The 21,624-nt window shown below is 42.6% G+C and overlaps 2 protein-coding genes across 2 annotated transcripts; both read left to right on the forward strand.

Annotated features, from left to right (window-relative positions):
• The first annotated feature begins 2,029 nt into the window (after positions 1-2,029).
• Positions 2,030-17,728, forward strand: ddx42 (DEAD (Asp-Glu-Ala-Asp) box helicase 42). Its single transcript, XM_036589538.1, has 18 exons — positions 2,030-2,103; positions 2,964-3,215; positions 4,015-4,183; positions 4,985-5,046; positions 5,307-5,343; positions 5,866-6,018; positions 7,026-7,130; positions 7,249-7,368; positions 8,489-8,665; positions 10,216-10,344; positions 10,755-10,854; positions 10,989-11,036; positions 11,129-11,226; positions 12,553-12,829; positions 13,188-13,414; positions 13,735-13,845; positions 14,877-14,975; positions 15,249-17,728. The coding sequence occupies exons 2-18, from the start codon at positions 3,001-3,003 to the stop codon at positions 15,918-15,920; spliced, it is 2,799 nt and encodes a 932-aa protein (XP_036445431.1). The 5' UTR covers positions 2,030-2,103; positions 2,964-3,000; the 3' UTR covers positions 15,921-17,728.
• A 968-nt stretch (positions 17,729-18,696) lies between these two features.
• zp3e (zona pellucida glycoprotein 3e) lies at positions 18,697-20,100 on the forward strand. The gene is given in 9 exon segments (XM_036590458.1): positions 18,697-18,873; positions 18,967-19,009; positions 19,012-19,148; positions 19,212-19,333; positions 19,408-19,511; positions 19,584-19,601; positions 19,604-19,733; positions 19,809-19,917; positions 19,999-20,100. Coding segments are annotated over 9 exon segments (942 nt in total).
• Positions 20,101-21,624: the final 1,524 nt, after the last annotated feature.

Consider the following 21,624-nt stretch of genomic DNA (forward strand, 5'->3'; position numbering starts at 1 on the left):
CTGCTCAGCAATTGGTCGAAAACGGGAAACGCCCGCTGGTTCCCTCGATCTGATTGGATGAATTCACCCCGGGGGGCGGGGAAAGCTTCCGATTCCGCCTGTTTATTGGCCCCGTGCTTCAGAGAAATACAGACGAGCGTAAAACCGCCTGAAGTTTCGCGAGACTTCCACACGTTTAACGTTTAACCCTGACCGGAGCAGGGCTGTGTTCCAATTGTCGCACTTGCTCTCCGTATACTAGAGCGCTATCTAGTGTACTCTAGTCAGGAAAGTAAAGAGGGAGCACTGGCACCTTCTCAACGAGGACACAAAACACAAAGAAGTGTATTATAGTTTTGAAACTTATTGGTATTTGGCATCCAAGAAGTGTTCTAGAACACAAATACACATTGTATGAGCGTGCTAGAATGCAACTACCTACTACCACAGATATACATATCTAAGATGCCGCGTTGTCTGCTGTTCTCTATGAGGTGATACGTCTGCGCGTCCGCCATGTTGGAGAGGTCAAGATCCGCTTGTGAACAAATTCACTTGTATTGAGAGACGATGAGTCTAAGGATTAAATCAGCCACAGCTTCCTTATTACTCAACCGATTTTCAGCAAGTCTGTTTTGTTATAATCCTCAGACACAGATTAATCTAGGCTGCTCTGCTCTCGGTAGCTTTTATTTCTTTAATAACTGATCGTGCTAATTAGCCGTCTGGACCAGCAGGAAAGTATTCAGTCTGCACCTGACGTTAAAAACCGAGTTTAGCGAGAGAAACACAATCAGACAGACATACATACATACATCATCTAAACCGCTTATCCTTCTGGGTCGCGGTGGGGTGCTGGAGCCTATCCCAGCTGTCATTGGGCGGAAGGCAGGATACACCCTGGACAGGTCGCCAGTCCATCACAGGGCAGACAGACAGACATACACAATCACACACACACTCACACCTAGGGGCAGTTCAGCAAGTCCAATTGGCCTGACTGCATGTTTTTGGACCGTGGGAGGAAACCAGAGTACCCGGAGGAAACCCACGCAGACATGGGAAGAACAGGCAAACTCAACACAGAAATGACCCCGGTCGCCCGGCCGGGAATCGAACCCAGGCCACACAATCAGACACACATCAGCAAATCCATCAATGTGTGAATCACTTCTAATCTTAATACACATAAAAATAAAATACCCAAACCCATTAACAAGGACGAAGCTAAAGTTGGCTTCCTATTCGCCAGCTTCTTGTTCGACTTTTCCCGTTCCACCTTAAATGGTGCAGCAGTCACTTAACTGGTACCTGAAGCTGCACCATTTAACGTGGAAATTCGAACAAGAAGCTGGCAAATAAGAAGCTAACTTCAGCTCCATGTAAGAAGGTGCTAACGATAATCTATTATGGATATCTACACGGATTAAGGAATGCTAGAATTTACCGAGCTCAAATCATTAAACATCATTGTAAATAAATAACTACTACATAAAGTAAAGATCCTCTGAATAGACTATTAAACGAAATAAGCTCAATATAAAACCAGAGGAAAAACAATCACATCAACAGGTTCTCTGTGCCTCATTAACCATACGACCGTATCTATAAACATCACACAAACATGAGCGTGGGTCGCTGCGGTACTGAACGCAGTCCAGCAGCGATGTTGACCGCCCTAAAATGGCGGCGCCGTTGACGTGCCTGACTGGACCCAACGCGGCGTCTAGGTAAGTATACCTTTGACCCACACAATCATGAACACAGTAAACACACACTAGTTAGGTGCTCTAGAACAGTGTTTCTCAACCCTGCTCCCTTTCCTGCTTTAACACACCTGTAACGTTCGTAATACCTTCGAACTACACATTCAGGAACAGAACAAGTATGCACTATCTAGGTGCGCTAGAACATAACTACCTCCTAACTAGGTACTCTTATATACAAGAACTACGCAGCTAGAGCGCTAGAACTACCTACTAAGTAGGGGCTCTAGACCAAGGCAGGTACACAAGTGTGCGAATTGGACGGCGGCCAGTGTCGCTTTCAGATGACGTAGGAGCACAACAGAGCGGAGTGGACGACGAGGGGCGGTGAAGCTGCTGCGCTCCGTTTACACTTCAGGTAGCTTTAATTAGCGCGGCGTGTTTCGCCGATATAAGGAGAAAAACGCGGCTGAATCGTTTCTTGTTCGCAGTGCGTTCTGTAGGGGTTTTGATCGGCGCGCCCCGGTTCTCTGTTTGGCCCTGGCTGCTCTGCCCCGCTGCGTTAGCCACTTAGCAAGCGAGCATGCTAATGCAGCTAGCGCGCAAGCCAGTTAAGCGAGGTAACGAGATAAAATTGACGAGCAGAGTCAGAAAACGACTCGTAGCTGTAATTAAAGCAGATAATTATGGTGACCATGCGTGACTCGAAAGAGTCAGCTAACTTAGCCAAGCAGCTGGTTGGGGGTTGATATCCACAGATTCAGAGAATTTCCCGTTCTACCTTAAATAGTGCAGCATGGTGGCATTTTATTCGCCAGCTTCTTGTTCGAATTTTCCCGTTCCACCTTATATGCTACATAACATTGGCTTCTTATTCGCCAGCTTCTTGTTCGAATTTTCCCGTTCCACCTTAAATAGTACATAACGGTGGTCTCTCATTCGCCAGCTTCTTGTTCGAACTTTCCCGTTCCACCTTAAATGGTGCAGCGCTGATAGAATTCAGAGGCGCCAGAATGTCACTGCTGCAGCGTTTAAGGTGGAACGGCAAAGTTCAGATGAGAAGCCAATCGTGGTCTCGTCCAGATTCAGATCAATAAGCATTTGGTCGTTACTGAATGTTGAGATTCAGGAGCAGGAAAGACATGAAACAGAGCAGAGGGTCCGGCAGGACTGGAGCGGAGGCTCTGTTCTGTAGGAACCAGACATCAGCTAAACAGACTGACTTTTTCCCGGAGCGTTCAGGGGTTGTGGTTCTAACCTTCTCCCTCTTCCCCCCAGGTGTTCCTCCTCTGTCTGCATATCACTGCTTCTAGCCATGAACTGGAGCAAGGGTGGTCCGGGAGGCAAGCGAGGCTTTGGATTTGGGGGGTTCTCCCTGTCTGGGGGTAAAAAAGAGGAGCCTCGTTTGACCCAGAAAGCACACACGGCCTTTGGGGCATCTGGGTCAGCGGGGGGTTACGGCAAGAACCAGCAGCTTCCAGGATTCTACAAAATAGGAACAAAACGGGCGAATTTTGACGAGGAAAATGCGTGAGTGGTGCCTCTGCTGTACAAACATCCTTACTGTGAGGATATTTTTAGGAGTGTTTGTTTTATGGTGTGAGGGGGAGCTTCTCATGGCCACTCTGGATTAAAGGGCAACTCCACAGATTAAAAAAAATTCTGCATAATTAAATGATTACGATGTTAATGAAGCTGTGTGAGCAGTTCAGCGTGAAAATACGTGTCTTTCAAAGAGTGTATGAGTCAGAATTGTTCACAGCAGTGGTGATAGGAACCAGGCATCTGAAGAGTTAATGCTTCACAGAAAGTTATTGTTCGAAATGGTCGTGAATATGTTGACTGATGCCCGAGACGTTGTTTGGTGATGGTTCTCTGATACAGTTTTGGCCTGAATTATATTTATACACGGTAAAAACATACAAGCGTTATAAAGCAAAATAAGACCTTTTTTTTTTCCAGATTTGCATTACAGTCATCAGCATTACATAGTAAAACAGTTTGGATAGTAGATGTGTTGTAGACATTGCAACCCCTGGTTCCCATCACCACTATAGTCTTTACAGTGCTGCATTTTAAACCTTCTGGATGTCTATGTTTAAATCTTAGTGATTGAATTCTGCAGAAAAATTGATTGAATGCTCTTTTAGCCATGCCGGTTGCAAACTTCAGGTTAGTGAGCCAGCAGCTCAGACTCCTGAGAAACCTGCTGCACTGGTGCTCTTCTTTTCAAACTGTTTTTGTTGAGGGAAGTTGTTTAGAGTATAAACAAAGAAAAAGCTCCAGTTGTTTGGAGTGATATGGGTGTGTTTTTCTGGTTCTCTTCAAGGTATTTTGAGGATGATGAGGAGGAATCGAGCTCCGCAGACCTGCCCTACATCCCAGCAGAGAACTCTCCTACCAGGCAGCAGTTCCAGTCTGGAGGAGGAGGAGGAGGAGGCGGCGGCGGCTCGGACAGCGAAGACGACCCCCTCGACGCATTTATGGCCGAGGTGGAGGTAAGACGGTACACCGCTCACTGACCCCTGCTGACACCTATTTTAGAGGTCTTCTGTTTCTGACGCGGAGGTCCTCATTCCAGCTCAGGGTGATTTCCCTGCTCTGGTGCGCTTATTAAACCTATTATTAGCTGCTGAGTTGGTTCAGGCGTATATGAGCAGAGAAATCACCAAACTGTGCCATGGTGGACCAGAACAGATGACCCCTGACCTACTGTAATCACCATATCTCACTGCTGCAAGCAATAAAATGAAAATGTGTTTTTCTGCACTGTTGTTGCAAAAGATTTTATTTATACAAAAAAAAATGTTTTTGACGTTTTCATCTCTAATTTCATGTCCATTACAACTTGACTTTGCTGACCTCTCCATAGCCTTCTGATAGGTTTTACTTATTTCTTTGTATGTTTATGTGTTGTCACTATTATTTATTATTATTATTGCTATTATTAGTATCCGTAATTTGAACTGTTGTGAGAGTGAGAGATCACATTTCTTTGAGCTCTTTCTGTTTAGGAAGGCTGTGGTCTTCCCTGAGTGTCTCTCTATAGTGTTGGAAAGTGGCAGCATTCCTTTTAAAAACGCTCTTGGCTGTTTGTGTTTGTGTGTAAATGTGTCATTTTTCCAGAACAAAAAGGTTTCATTGTCGGTTTTCACAACGTATTGGCAAGAAGTTGTGTTTAGTTGTGCATTTCCATAGCCCAGATCAACAAACGTTTTTCATGAAAAAAAAACCCTTTGAATGGAAACGTCGCCGCTATTTTGTGCTTAATCTCTCTTCCTTTTTGTAACCGCCAACAGAGTCAAGCAGCCAAAGATATGAAGAAACTGGAGGACAAGGAAAAAGAGAAAAAGCTCGTCAAGTAAGATTCGCTAATGATTCCTTTAGGGCACTGTGACAGTTTAGCGCTTCCCAGTGTGAACTTTGCTAAGTAGCACTAGTGAGAGCCAAATATCTATTAGCTGTTGTCTTTATATAATAGGAGGTATGTGTGGATGATGGGAGATGGAATGCAAGTAGAAGGGGATAAACGTAAGGGGGCTTGGGTGGAATAAGGGGGTTTCCACGGGTGATTGAGCGAGTCGCAGGGAAGTTTTTTTTTTCTCCGCTTGTTTCTTCCAGGGGCATTCGGGATGACATTGAAGAGGAAGATGAGCAAGTGAGTGACCCTCCTGAAGTTACTATCACCATACCTCTACTTCAGCGACCGCTTTGCGGCGATCTGTATCTTCTATTCATTTTCCTACTGTTTCGTTTTTTTATTTTGTCCTTTTTTCCATGTAACACTACACAGGGCGTTTTTGCAGGTTAAACCATTGAGACCTCTCTGTGGTTGGGGACAGAAACATACACATGCACACACACGTATGCGTTAATGTCATCATTATTATTATAATTATTATTACTACAAGTATTGTTGTATGTTGTACCTTTGCGAACCTATCTTTTTAGATCAAACATGGCATTTTCTTCAGCATAATACTATTTTTATGTAATACCATTAATATGCCAGCAAAATGATATGCCTTTCTTTGCAAAACATCAGGGTGGGACAATCTTCTGTGATATTTTTCAGACCTGAGTAGTTCAGTTCATCTGTTGGGCAGCTCTGGGTTGTGTTGGGCAGCCTATACTGTATGCATTCAGATGTTTCTGACATGGTTTTCTTTGTTTTGTGCAGGAGGCTTATTTTCGTTACATGGCGGAGAACCCGACAGCAGGGCTGACCCAGGAGGAAGAGGAGGAGAACGTGGACTACGATAGTGATGGCAACCCGATTGCTCCTACCACCAAAAAGATCATCATGCCTCTGCCTCCTATTGACCACACTGAGGTACTTAGTCTCCACTGTAAAACACTGTTATGCAGTGTGCACCACCGTAAGGGCCTGTATTTGAGTGACTCCGAGCTCTTTAATGGGACAGCCACATACCCGGTTTGAATGATGTACCAAGGCATGAAACCTAATGATAATCACACTGTTCCAAATTTGAATAATTACTGTAACCGTGCGCAGTTAGGTTCTTTTTAAAAGGGTCACAGCAGAAGTAAAACAATTCTGTAGTGCTGGTGCTAATTTTATATTTATGTAGTTTAATTTTAGTGTCATGAAAGAATATGAGAAGCTTACAAATATTATATCAATATATAGTAGTGTTTTTTTTTATTTTTTATTAGTGTATTTTAACACTGTCTTTTCTATATCAGGAATTTATGTGATGTTAAAGGGAACTCCACTAGATTTTTAGAATTTTTTGTTGTTTTTGGTTTGTTGTGAAATGGTTCATTGTAGAGAAACTTACAGACTCAGATGTCTTTACAGTGGTGGTGATAGGAACCAGGGGTTGCAATGTCTGCAATGCAAATATAGCCATTTTATTTACTTTCCAAAACCACCAGTGAACCCACACCTGTCTACACATAACATGTTTATACGTAATGTTAGTGGTAAAATTAGAAAAACAGATTTTGTTTGGGTACCAATTTACCATACAATACCCTGCATGTACTTCTCCACTGTGAATTGCTTTTAAAAAATCTGTTTTGGACTAAAACCTTCTCACAAAACTATTGTAGAACAGTGTCTCAGGCATCAGGTTCCTATCGCCTCCACTGTGAACAATTCTGACTCAGTAAGATTCTCTAGAATAGAGCACTCTTAACCATAGAACTATACTGAAAATTTTAAAAATCAGTGTAATTGCCCTTCAACAAGTTATTTGTACGAATTGAACTCTCAATATTAGTGAATTGATACTTGTGCTCTCTTGAGTTACTGGCCATAAGCAACACAGAAAGAGGTTTAAAGGACCATCTGACTGTTGTGTGATTCTCTTCTAGATTGACTACTCGCCTTTCGAAAAGAACTTCTACATTGAGCACGAGGAGCTCAACAGCCTGACTGGAGCACAAGTGGTGGAACTGAGGCAGAAACTCAACCTGAGGGTTAGTGGCTTTCCATTTTTTTCCTCTTGCACACACACAGCTGCATGCTTTGTGTCTCTTCTGTCACTCTTTCCCTGCTGCTGTGTGTGAAATCTCACTGACTGTGTTTGATGAACAGGTGTCTGGTGCTGCTCCTCCTAAACCCTGCACCAGTTTTGCCCACTTTGGCTTTGATGAGCAGCTTATGAACCAGATTCGTAAGTCTGAGTACACCCAGCCTACACCCATCCAGTGCCAGGTGAGCCACTGTACACAAAATACACCCGCAAATAGAAAAACAGAACTTTTTTTATTTCCAGAAGGAAATTTTGAGAGATAAAAAAAGAAGTAAAAGATAAAGTACAAATAATCAAAATAGGTAAAATACAAATAAAATTGTAAAAATGCTGTGTCTGATAACGTAATCATAATACCTATTTATCCCATAGTACAAAACCTTTTTTGTGATGTTTTATATGTTATAACTGAAAATATTAGTGATGCACTGAAAAGAAAATCTGGAAAAATGGACGTTTTATTTATACTTTTGAACAAATTTACTAAACATGAAAGACTACCAAGTAATAAAAATGTTTGTTATTGTAATCTTATAGTAAAACAACGTGAGCTGTCTAAAATACAGTAAAAAATTAAATAAAATAATTGCTGAATAAAAACAGTTTACATACCAAAATCATTACAGTGTGTAGGCTACTGACTGTGCCATGAAATCCTATGTCCTCGACAACAGAGGACGACTGGTCATTCGAGGCAGTGAATTACGTTATAGTTTTTAGAGACTCTTTCATGGGTGAATTTTTTTCATCATTTCGAATCCTGAGCCTACAGATGGCATCAGATGTGCTCACAGTGACTTTCCGTTTTGCTTCGGTAGTTTTGTTGTATTCTTCATTTGAAGTAGGAAATCTTGTTTTAAAGTGATGTCTAAGCTGTAGTGGAGACGTTCTTGGGTTTTGTATCTCCTCTTGATCCTTACGATGAGCAAAGATTATAAATCTCTTGTACAGACTGCTTTCAGTCTTTACAAACGTGTCTGTGCTGACTGGCACAGGAAAGTTAAGGGAAATAAATGTCATTTTAATCACAGTTTATTTTGTTGTGATAGATTTGTGATTAGATTTTGATGCTTGGTTGTCCTGCTTTCCTAATGAATATATTGGGTTTGCGGTTGTGTATCTGTAGAGCTGTATGAGAGAGAATCATTGAATCACTTGTAAACATCACTTGAACACTGAACATGATTCATGCATGTTGTTGTTCTTTGTCACCAGTCAGTTCTCCAGGACGCAAAGCTATGATAGGCAGATAGGTTAACACTATTGGACTGCCCGTGTCTTAGCTTTCTCTCTCTACTTTAGGGTGTTCCTATTGCCCTCAGTGGCAGGGACATGATCGGCATCGCTAAAACCGGCAGCGGAAAGACTGCCGCCTTCATCTGGCCGATGCTGGTGCACATCATGGATCAGAAAGAGCTGGAACAGGGAGAGGGACCCATCGCAGTGATCGTCTGCCCCACCAGAGAGCTCTGTCAGCAGGTACGACACAGAAGGATGGGGGCTGGGAGGGAGACAGTAGTCTCTTTTCCACTGTAGGCTCTGTAGGCTTCCACACTTTAACCATATGGTAGAGAAAGATGAAAGGAGAGGAGGGTGGATGACATGAATGTCAGAGAGAGAGAGAGAAGGCACTGACTGAGCAGCTTTCAGCTGTGGCTCGAAAGCCACTCTGATTGCATGATGTGAAATTTGCGAACAGTGTTGTCTGTTACCAAGGTAACATCACAGTAAGGTGAACCCGCACCTGTATGTAGAAACTAGGACTCCACAATATGGGCCAGATACTAGTACCAGGATTCTGTTTCTACATACGAGAGACACCTTGCAGGATATTAAAAGCGCATTGATGAATCAGTAATCTGACTTGATTGACTTTAAAAGGCTTAGCTTAGTTATTTTGCCCAAAACCCACAGAAACACATCTGGAGCTGTGATTGGGCAGACTGCTCAAAGCACACAGTGGGGAAAAAAAAATTATTGTGATTGGTTAGAGGGCTCATTTGCATATTTTTGCCTCCATGGACAACAATGAGTGCGCTTACATGCACTTAATAATCCAAAAACTGCAAAAAATCAGATGATGTCAGTAATTAGATCAACACGTTTACATGCACTTGAGCATGTGCATGTATGGTGAAACTCCAGGTCTACATGAGTCAGACAGTAATCAGATTTCTGCATTGCAACGTGACGTAAACCTAATGTAAAACTCAAACTTCATGTTGCTGCTTTTTTTTTCTAAAACGTCGCCCCACTTTACCTGAGAATATAACCATGTATCTGTAAGATGAAGAACATTTAAATCCTTCATTTCGTCAAGCATGTATTTGGTTTCAGCGTCGCTCCAAAAGTGTTTTGTTGTGTCTCGCGGCAACACTGTTTATTTCTTGTACCGCTGTTTGTTTCGCACATGCGCAGACTGAGAAAGAAATCAGAGTAAGAGTTTACATGCACAGAGAAATCTGATTACTGAGCTAAAATCCAGCTCTCTTTATCAGATTTCTAGACCTTACTCTGATCTAGGAAATCATATTATGCTGTTTACATGACCGTTTGAATAATCAGACTGCAGGAATCTGATTTATGATCAGATTGAGTGTATGTACACACTTGAGGTATATTCTGGAACTATAGTAGAAAGCTAGTGGCGGTTTCATAATTTATCAGTTATTTGCTATTATACACCCAGGTTTACTCTTATATTTCACCTGAAAGTCTGTTTTCCATAGTTTTATGCATTATACTTTACAAGTATTACAGTACTTTAATAACTTCTAATGGAGTTGCTGCTAAGCCACTTAACTAAGAATGACGATACCTGTTTATTCCTTCTGATTAAGGATTATTTTTTGAGGGGGGAACTGGGGCAGACAGCACATTAGAAAGGGAAGAAGGATCCACAGTAAAGCTACATTAAAAATGAAAAAGGGAATGACAGCATACACACGACATGTGGCTGAAGAGCTGGGTTAGAGCTCATCTTTTCATCTTCCTAGGAGGTGTGATTAACTGTGTGTGTTTGTGTGCAGATCCATGCGGAGTGTAAGCGCTTCGGGAAGGTGTACGGCCTGCGCTCAGTGGCTGTGTATGGAGGGGGCAGTATGTGGGAACAGGCCAAGGCTCTACAGGAGGGGGCTGAAATCGTGGTTTGCACCCCGGTAAGGACCCTTTGTTATTCTTGGCAGCATAATCTCAATTGAGGTCATGGCAGATGCACGTTTGGATTTTCTGATATTTATGTATTAAAATCAGATAACACAGATTCTTGATGTGTCTATGTGGTTATAATAGCATAATTATTTCTAATGATAAGAATAATAGTTGTAGCTGCATTGTGTACATAGCACACTTCATTAATGCAGATAAAAGTGCTTTACACTGTATTTAAAACAGTAAAACAGTTAAATAAAACTGGGATTAGCAGAAAATAGCATAACATTGAAAGAACATGCTACACCTGGTAAATGTGTTTCATAGAAATGTTTAGTTTTGACAGGATATTTGGACAAGAATCATTAAGAAAATGAGTTTAATCAGACATATTTTCTAATATTTCGCACAACCACAGGGTCGTCTGATTGACCATGTGAAGAAGAAGGCCACATCACTTCAGAGAGTGACCTACCTGGTGTTTGATGAGGCTGACCGCATGTTTGATATGGGCTTTGGTAAGCGCTGTTGAGTCTTCCAGCGCAGTTTTCTTCCAGCAAATATGTTTGTTTCAAAGTCAAACCCTAAAAGGCAAATGTTGAGCCACTGTGATTTCCCTACTGTAAGAACCCTGATTTGCGTTTTCTTCCAGAGTATCAGGTGCGATCCATCGCGAGTCACGTTAGGCCTGACAGACAGAGTAAGTGAACGTTGTGTAAGTGTGTCAATAAATAAGGGTGCAGGTACGTTTTGTTTACTCTGTTACCTTCATTTTCTCACTCTTTCTCTCAGCTCTGCTGTTCAGTGCCACCTTCAGAAAGAAGATTGAGAAGCTGGCGCGGGATATTCTCACTGACCCCATTCGCGTCGTACAGGGAGACATTGGAGAGGTGCGTCAGGTTCCCACTTTATTTAGCACAGCGTCTTCACTAATCATCATAGGACTACCTGAAAATATGGAGAACTGGGAGTGATAGATATAAAGGGTGTTTCTTAAAAGAATAGTTTGTCATAAAATCACTTCTGCACGGTTTACACCTTCGCCCAGATGTAGTCGATCAGCCAAGGCAGGGTTGGTGTCTGAAGTTTGCTTCTTTAGTTTTGCACTGGAGCTACGAGGCTAATGTGGCTAGCAAGTAATGGAAGTGTATGTCTATAAGTAATCACATTGCAAACTACATGCCTCAATCTTCAAACCTTTAACTTGTAAAACCTTAAAAAACGGAGAACAGCACACACTCTTTTACAAGAGTCTTGTCTTTTTTTTGTCTTGAGGATGCACACACTTGAACGTTAAGGGAAAAAGGACGCCACACTTAACAAGTTTCAGCTGCAAAAAAGCAGTCAAACCTCTAAATCTCGATGTTACCATGTGATACAAACAAAGCAAAACTGGACCAGACCTATTTGTGCTTCTGTGCACACACAAGAAGCAAGAACGCAAGCTGAGGATGAATACATGGTTGAGACTCGCTGATATCGCAGTGAGAGCTGGAGAAATATTTTACTACAAACTGGCAGCTGACTTGAAATTGTAACGAGAGTGACGTTTTCCTGTGTTCAACAAGCTCCTCTATCACTGCGGTCTTCCTCCCTGTTGGCTCTCTCATTGGCTGTTGCCTGAGTCACTATACCAGTTACATTACTGTCCATCTTGCACTGCAGGACTCATGAACGTTTTTAGTCGTACAAATCACACGTGAAAATATCAGAAGCTGGCTCTGAAGCTCGACTGGAAGGCTACCAGATCATGCATGTCATCAGTTGCTTGGCTGAGCTCCCGCACTGGAAAACTGCTTCAGGTTGTGGAAATTTGTCAGAGGGGGCGAATCGGGCTAAAAATCACGTAGTGTAGGCCCAGCTTTAATCTCAGTCTTAATCTTAAGTCTTGCTTATGTGGTTTCTTCTGACACTGTGTGAAAAATGTGTAAAAATGAACAAAAGTGGATTTAAAAATGGCTCCTGCTACTGTTTTCAGCTTGGTAATGTACATCTGTCCATTTTTACGGGTAACAGTAACATCATAGTGTTGGAAACCACACAGGAAAAAACCAAAGAAGCAAACTTTGTAAACCAGACACGTCTTGGTAAGTGCTGTACAGGGGAAGTAGCATAAATCAGATTTTCTTTGCCAAAAAAATCCTTAAAATGGGAACCAATTCTCTTTATTTGATGTGGTCACACTCTTTGAGCTTGCTTCTATCCCTCTGTCTCAGGCGAATGAAGACGTGACCCAGCTGGTGGAGGTGTTGCCGACTGGGTCAGATAAGTGGGTCTGGCTGACCCGCAGGCTGGTGGAGTTCACTTCATCCGGCTCCGTGCTGATCTTCGTCACTAAGAAGGCAAACTGTGAGGAGTTGGCAACCAATCTGCAGCAGGAGGGCTACAGCTTGGGTCTGCTGCATGGAGACATGGACCAGAGCGAAAGGAACAAGGTCATCAGTGACTTCAAGAAGAAAAACCTACCCGTACTGGTGGCCACTGATGTTGCAGGTGAGTCAGTTGTATTTGTGTGTTAGGGTCTTTTTAAAATAAATACTTAATAAATTAATTTTAAAAGTAAATAAATAAATAAATGTAAGGGAAAGAATGAAAAAAGCCTGATTAAAAACACACTTATATGCGTTTTATTGAAGTGTGTTATATTTGAAACAACTACTTTTTAAAGGCTTCGTTGTCTGTTTACAGAGTGTTTTACCACATGGTCTGTTGTTTATTATTATTGTCTTGCCGTCTCGTCTTTCCGAATTAATGTCTTTTTAGTCTGTCAGTCTGTCATGTTACCCCCCCCCACCCCCCCAATATTACTGTTTTAATATTTAATCGTTCTGTATTATTCTTCCTATTCCAGCTCGTGGGTTGGATATTCCCTCTATTCGTACGGTCGTGAACTATGACGTTGCCCGAGACATTGACACACACACACATCGGATTGGCCGAACAGGTCGTGCAGGAGAGAAGGGTGTGGCCTACACACTGCTCACAAACAAAGACACCTCATTTGCTGGTGACCTTGTTCGGAATTTAGAGGGAGCCAATCAGAGCGTATCCAAGGAACTGATGGATTTGGCCATGCAGGTGTGTCAGTTCTATTCCCTATTAACTCAGTTACATGTCTGTTTATTCCACTGATCTCCTCTAGAACAGATAATATATGATAATGAGTTATTGTGTATTTTCTTTTAAACATGAAATCTGTTCTCTAAATCAGAAATGGCGTTAGTTTGTTCTGCACTGAAATGTGTAAGCTGTCAATAAACATCTAAACAAAGCTCAACAGGTGTAAATAACACCTGTAGCACATCTTAGCATACATGTTATGTTCCTTTAACACAAAACGTGACACAAAATGTGTTAATTAACATAATTTATGACATTGGTCTGTTATCTTATTCCAGAACTCCTGGTTCAGGAAGTCCAGATTTAAGGGAGGAAAAGGGAAGAAGCTGAACATCGGAGGTGGAGGTCTGGGCTACAGAGAGAGACCCGGCCTTGGCTCTGAATCCTCAGTGAGTTTGTTAAGGTTTAAGTACTTGTGAGCGTCAAAGTAATCGCAATTTCTTGGTCAGCGCAGCTATCTTTGTGAGATCATCACCATAGAAGCCCTATTTTTTTATTCATCCATCCAATTATGTATAATAATTATTTTAGGATTTAATTTTAATATGTTAAATCATCCAGTAAAACGTATGGTATACGTTAAGTTTGACCTCTTTTGTCTGGTTCTAGTGGCAGTTCGGTCAGTGTGATATGTGATTATCTAACAAACAAGTCGAGAGTGATTCACTTGACTTTGAGGGGCGCTCAAAATTTTACCCATTACTATACAATGTCAGAAAAAAGGTACTGTGCAGGTACGTTTTGTTTACCAAGGTACAATGACTGTAAATGTACCCTCAAAGGTACAACAGTGGTCTTAAAGTCCAACTGTGTGCTTTTAGGGAAAGGTGCATATTTGTATATGACCTAATGTGTTAAAGTAGAGCAATACAATAAAAAAGCATGGAGTCAAGAAAGAGTGTGTTGAGTCAAACCAATTTTAAAAAGTAAATTTAGTTAAATATGGTATAATTACTTTCCCTAAGTATAAAAGTACTAAAGACCCTTGAGGTTACCACCCCAGTGACACTACAGTACCTTTTTTCTGAGAGTGTATCTGTTGTAAACTCTTATAATGGTGCCATAGTAGCCTCTAGAGTGAGAGATTCCAGTTTAAAAACAAGTTCTTGAACAAGTGTCTTGAAGGTTGGAGCAGTTTTTTTAGAAAAAGTACAACTGATGCTCGAGGGAGGGCTGGTTGAAATGTTTAGATGGCTGATATTGATATCACATGTATATTTATGTATTTCATTATCAGTTGCTGCACTAGCAGTCAAGATTTCCCAAGGTGACAGTTTCATAACATGACAAATAATGTATTGCATTCTGGTTTTAGGCTGTGATGCCCCTTTAAAATATATATGAATACAGTGTGCATGTTGTGGTCCATGTTTGTAATATGATTTTGCTTACTATGCATTTGACTCTTCTGTAAATGCAGGAGAGCAGCAGTAGTACTGCACTTGGTAACTATGAGGCCTACAAACCTTCTACTGGGGCTATGGGAGACCGCATGTCTGCCTTGAAGCAAGCCTTTCAGGTAACAACATGCCCTCAGACACACATTGTTTATCTCTACTTTCTCTCTCTTTCCTCCCACCGTCTCTTCTATCTCCTCTATCTCCTCTCTTGGCTCATGATCCAAAAACCGAAGGTTTAAAGTGAAGCTGAAATCAAAATCACTCTTTTTATCTTGTTAGTTCCTAGTTCCACTATGCCACATCAGTTAAGAGACCAAATTGTTGTTTTCCCTTAATCTTTATCAAAGCCTAGTGACTTGTGCCTGCCTCTAAAACGTCTCTCTGTTCCTTAGGCTCAGTACAAGAACCATTTTGTGGCAGCATCTGGCAACCCTCCCAAGCTCAGCACGCACTCCAGCAGCTCTACAGGCTGGACCAGTGCAGGAAGTCTGAGCTCTCTGCCCTCAGGAACTCCAGAAGGACAGGAAAGATCCCACATGACATCATCATCCTCCTCTTCATCCATCTCTTTGTACTCCTCCATGCCACCTCCTCTAGCCCTCAGCTCGGGCACTAAAATGTCTGGCTTCAGCAGCGCCGGCACCCTGAGCTCTATTTCAGACTCTCACTCCTCCACTAGATCCGGAGACGGTTCCCGTAGCGATGACAGGGGTCGCTATGGAGATGGTCACCATCGCCACAGCGACAGGCACGGCTCTGGGGACCGGGACAGGGACAGGGACCGTGACCGAGATAGGGACAGGGACAGGGACCGTGACCGGGACAGGGACAGAGACAGGGACCGTGATCGGTACAGCGATAGAGACCGCCACAGCGACAGGGATCGCCATAGCGACAGCCGCAACGGAGATGGCGGCAGCCGGCGGGACCGAGACGGCCGGTCTGAGAGAGACGATTGGAGGGGAGAAAGGGGCGGAGATAGGGCGGGGTCACATAGAGGAGGGGAGGACAGCTTTGCTGTTCCAGATCCACCGAAACGCAAGAAAAGCAGGTGGGACAATTAAAGCCAACCAGTCAGTTTTCGAAAAAGCAGCTTGCTTGCCAGACACTCAGCCTTCTTAGCAGAGTCAACTTGTCTTCTTTCAACCACAAAACAACATCGACTACTGAGCGGCACTGAAAATACATGTTCAAAGGAGTAATCCAGCCTCTTTCAGCCTAATCTCTAGGGGTGTGGTGATGCACATATTTTGGTGTGATTTGACGGAGATCAAGATTCAGTTGGATTTTGTTTAACAAAAATAGGCCCCAAAATACACAAACCAGATAAAAATCTCAGCCATTTGAGACAACAAATGCAAGACCCTTCGAAGAGGCGCAGCAACATGTTGGCGACACATCTTTTAATTTTGATGCACATGAATTTTGGAATTTTTATGCCATTTTCTCCCCTGTTTAGTCGTAACCAGTTCCTTTCTCAAGCCAGGTTTCCCCCCATCACATGATGCTACCAAGCTAGGAGGGTGAAGACTAGCTTGTGCCACACTGCATCTTTTCTGCCGCTAAAGCATCATTGGACAGATGAACATGCTTGGAGGAGAAGGCTAACTGCCAGTTCTCTTACATTCTTCACACCCTTTTGAACGCGAATGGCTGTGGCATCGCTGGGGACTGAACTCATAATCTCCCGACTTCTAACGATAGGGCCTGTTTTTCTGTCTGTGTAATACAGTTGCACTCTTGCATCCTTATGATGTGCATCTGCCACATAGCTGACCACAGACCATGCTTTAAACACTTTTCCTTGCATTCAGAAAAGAACATAAAACCTGCTGACTCAAAACCCACTTATAATAAAAGCCAGTGGGCAAGTGCTTCTCCATTGACTTTGAATAGCAGTGAGTTTCAAGTCAAAGGCTTTTCTGTTTTTTACCAAATGAAAGGAAACCAGTCAAAAGTATTGTCTGGTGGTGAACTGTATGCTGCAGATGCAGCAGCTAGAGATTGGGTTGAAAAATACTGGAGTATTCCTTAATCTCCAACTTTCCATCACCATTAAGACTTCTGACCATTTTTGCCACCCAGGCGGTTTATGCTGTATGACTGAGTGTGGAGGTGTGAATTAAATCGAAGCAGGCAAGCCTTTTTTTGTAATAGTACATGTGTGTGAATCTGTCTGGAAAACCCTGAACTACATTTTGTGTTAGGCAGTTGTAGAAGAGTGCTTTTTATGGCACAGAAATGAGTTCTTCTTTTTTTGTTTTTTTTTTTGTGACTCCAACAAAAATGTTCAGCGTGCAGCCGAGCACGACGAGTTTCGTTACGGATAAAATTGAAGTCAAAACCTTTTTGCCTAATTGGTTCATTGATTCAGAGAATTTGTGGGTGATCTGTTTTGTAGGTTTAGGACTTTCTTCTGTGCTTTACAGTGTACCATTACAAGCTTGGAGCTGTTTGTACCATTGCATAGTCTCCTTTTCTTCTATCTGTATTTTTGAATTTTTAAAACAAACATGTGTGCTTAAATACAAAGTCCACCTCACATTCACCGTTGCTACTCATCAGGCGCCTGAACAGCGTATTCGTCTGGCATTCGACTCTCCACTTCAAAGCCTTTTAGGACTTTAAGGACTGTATATCTAAACCTATCAACGATTAAAACGTTTAAGCACCTATATACCACTCATGCTGATCTACATTAAAATGTGGAATGACAACCTGGAGTGTTGTATGTATGATTTTGTCCACACTGATCCTGTAGGCTTCATCTAAAAATGCTGTTCCATTTCATTCATCGAAGGTGTGGAATTGGTGTCATTATTCAAATCTTAACATCTCAGCTTGGCTTTAGTAAACTTGTTAAACCCTCTCATTGAATAATCCTGTCTTTCTTTACTTTGCATATGTTTTTCTGCCTTTTGGGGGCATCAGAAGCGAACCGTGGAAATAGCCCCTAACAGTTTATACTCATAGAATTGTACAATAAATTAATTGATTAAACTTTTCAGATTTTCACTTTGTTTCTCGTACCTGCCGCTAATAAATGGTGTGGCTGAATCATTCTTCTTGCAAAACACTGTTTAGTTCAGTGAAATGCTTTCCAAACTTTATTTACTGAAATGGACACAATGGACCATTTCCAAGAGTTGGTTTGTTAGCTTATATTACACTATCCCACACTCAGATCAAAAAGGTACAAAACTGTCACTCGGGCAGGACCCCTCTTCTCCCTAGGGTGGTACCATCAAAGGTACACCTCAGTACCAGGGAACATAACTGTACCAGAATCCACTGAAATTATATTTTTTAAGCTGTATTGTCTCCACACACCCCGTCTCGTCTCCAGACTTTTTATTTTATTGTTCTGTTTTATGAAAAGGTACAAATATTTACACCTGGAAACTTATTTAAGCTTCACAATTGGACCTTAAACCACTGTTGTACCTTTGAGGCCACGTTTACACTGTTTCTACCTTGATGAATGTGAAATGTACCTGCGCAGTACCTTTATTTCTAACAGTGCAATCTGCCCAGCTTCTGTTGACCAAACTCCCACCCACATTTCATTTCCTGCCAGTTGTTTGGCCTGCTCAGTTAAACAGGCTGCCCAATTGAATGCCTTGAGGAGCGAAATATTGGTTGAGGTCACCTGTGAAGCGCACACATCAAGCTAATTAGAGGGGGTGGAGCTACTATCCTCAAAAATGGTATAAAATTGTGCCATGGTTGTAGCAGTATGTCTGGACTCTTCAGGGTATGTTAGAATGGGTCTAAGACAAGTTGGGATTGTAGTGCTGCTGCTTGTTGTAAGGTTCCAGGTGTTTCAAGCTTTCAGTCACCATGGCTAGCACATGCTTTGAGGCCAGTAGCTGCCAGAGAGCCTTCCCAGGGCCCCCAAAGATATCCACCTACAAGACATGTGCCAACCCCAGTTGGACCTCTGCCTCAATCCTGTACAAACCTCCCTGCTGCAAGACCCTTTTGGATGTCCAGTACCAACAAGTTTTGCAAGGACCAGTGAAGAAACTAACATGGCACTTTGCATTAGCACCACAGTCTACAAGACAGCTAATGGTGCAGTTACTGCCATGGGATCCCCCCCTGGTTTAGAGTGTAGCAGTAGCATGTGGTGATGATTTCACTTATGTTGAACTGAAGACCTGTTTGGAACTGGTGAGTTAATTGATCCTTTGGGCCTCACATTGGGAGGCTGTGATGTCAAAGGGGAAGGCCCTGCTGCTCAGGTTCTTGTACTGGAGTCAGATCTGCATGCTTGCAACAGTGCCTTAAGAGTAAGTGTCTATTGAATGATAAGACTTCTGCTTGAGCTCTTGGCAGAATAAAACTTTTTACAGCTGACTGAGGATGAGCTGGAGCTCTATGGCTTCACCCTTACATATGCACCAGCTGCTTCTTCCACTGGTGCTCCAATTTTAAGAACCTCTGGTGCTGTAATTGGTCTTTGTCACTATCCAAGGTATTCCTCCAATAACTGTTCAGACTTGCTTGAAAGGTGTGTGTGTGTGGTCTAATGTATGCTTTTAAATGCAGGGGTCATACTGTGAGCAGTAATGCTTTGCTGCCTGATTGGATGCCACATGCTTCTACTGAAGTAGGAGAGGAAAGACTTATCTTCTCCCTGAGGCTCATGATGGGTTGGTTACATGGCTGAACTCTAAGATCTGGATTCTGTGTAAACTTGACCATCTAATGAGTCCTCTTCATAGGTGACTGGATGTTTGAAAGGCCATCAATGTTGAGGAATCTGTGATGTAGTTCAACCATGTGCCCCTTCCCGTCCACTTGGACAGCTGTGTGGCCACTGTAGTCCCTGATATTAATGCAGTCCCCAGATATTCCTTCATTGACAACGATGGGTGAGCGGCTTCCTTGTGAGTTGATCAGCTACATCCTTTAATGGAATTGCTAAAATCTAGTAAACCTTTTTCCAGGTGCTTACTTGATGGTAAGATTACAGGCCCAAGTTCTCACTGCTTGTCTCAAACTTAAGCCGACAAGCTACAGGTTCAGCTGGAGGCGCTCTGCTTTAGGAAGACTTCAGTAACCTGGTAGGTAACAACTGCTCAGCAGGAGTTGCTAGCTTGGCTGTCAGAGCTTTACTTGTAATCCTTGACGCTACAGGTGTACATCACCTGCTTCTTGAAGGCCAATGCAACTTCTTCCCCTGTTGATGCTGAGCACAAGGCTTGCTCTTTGACAATGGATATGTTGCTGTTGCACTAAAGTGGTATAGCTTTGGCAAGGCCTAGCTCCTAAAGCTGTGTCCTCACAGGTGGACTGCAGCATATGGTGATGAGCAGGTATGTAGCTGACACCGGTGTGGTCTCAGGAAGGGTCATGATCTACCTTCAGGCAAAGGTGAATGCAAACTGACCTCTCCTGTGGTGAAAATTCACTGTTCTCACAGCCCTAGGGACTCAAAGCTTTGCCTTGCCCAGGTCATGACTCTTCACTGAAGAGACTAATTACTGTTGGCTTAGAGCCTGGAGTTACTTTAGCTTTGGCATAGGACTGTCTCAGGTTACTCTACCACTTGACATGTCAAGTATCCATGCTTTCAGCTTTCCAGCTTTATTGTTGGTGCTATCTAAACTCAACTTTATTTTGCAGGCCTACACATGGATGCACGAGTAACCATTGGTCCAGTCATGGTTAAGGAAGATGCTTGATGGTCCAGTGCCTTATTTTCTGAAACTGAGTTAATAAAATACTTGTGTACTGGAGTAACTATTGGCTGAACATGGACCAACTCGCTGTCTTGTTTCCTAAACCTCTGTGGTTGCAAATGTTCCAGCTAGTTAGCTGAATCTTGGTTTTGAAGTGCTCATCTGCCACTTATGGATGGCTTCCTGGACATGGGTTAAGCTTGGTCACACTAAGTGCAGTGGTAAATCATGACTAGGCTTGGCTTGTTCTGGTGTAAACTAGTGATGGAAGTGCTTTGAGTAGTTGGGTCCAATGCTTGCAAGTGCTTCATCTGAGTAAAGTAGGCCAAAAGGTGCATTGTGTCTCCATGACTTGAAGCCCATGCTGGAGGCCCTACTTTGCACTAAAGCTAGTGCAGTGACTGGAAAGGCATAGGCAATCTTTGTTTGCAGTGATGCTGGCTTAAAGTAATCCTAATGTTAAATCTAGTTTCTTCAACTTCCATAGAATGCTCTGTGTGTAGCTACAAACATGTTAAGTATAGTAGACCTGGCTGATGAGCTATATATTGCCACTAGGCCTTAAACTCCAAATTGGAGACTAGTTATCTTGAGCAACCAAGCAATCCTCAGTTCACTTTTTAAAGCCACCAAAATTGCATCTCTTGGCACAGCATGCCCCAATACATCTGTGCTTGTGCTAGCTAACAGAAGCATGGCTTTGTGGTGTTTTTTCCTCCCCCCTCTATGATATGCAAGAGGTCCTCAAATCTCAACCTTGGACTCAGTTTCTGGTTCTGTAAATTATATTCACAGGTAAGTAAGGTGAACTGGCTTGCAGGTAGTCAGTTAGTTACATGGGGTGTAACTAATTGGCAGCCTAGCATCCCTAACAGTGAGGGCAAAATCCAGGACCAGAAATGGGATTAAGATCCCTGTGTAAAGGCTGATATGTAGTGCATGAATATCATTCTAACTCAGGCATGTCGAACTCTGGACCTTCTGGTACTGTGGAAATTAGCATTTACCCCATTTAATGCCCTGAAATCAGTTCATTAAGGCCTTGCTAATTACCTGAAGAGTTGAATTGGGTGTGTTTTAA

This window comes from Colossoma macropomum, unplaced genomic scaffold, assembly GCF_904425465.1.
Source record: "Colossoma macropomum unplaced genomic scaffold, Colossoma_macropomum, whole genome shotgun sequence".
Lineage (NCBI taxonomy): Eukaryota > Metazoa > Chordata > Actinopteri > Characiformes > Serrasalmidae > Colossoma > Colossoma macropomum.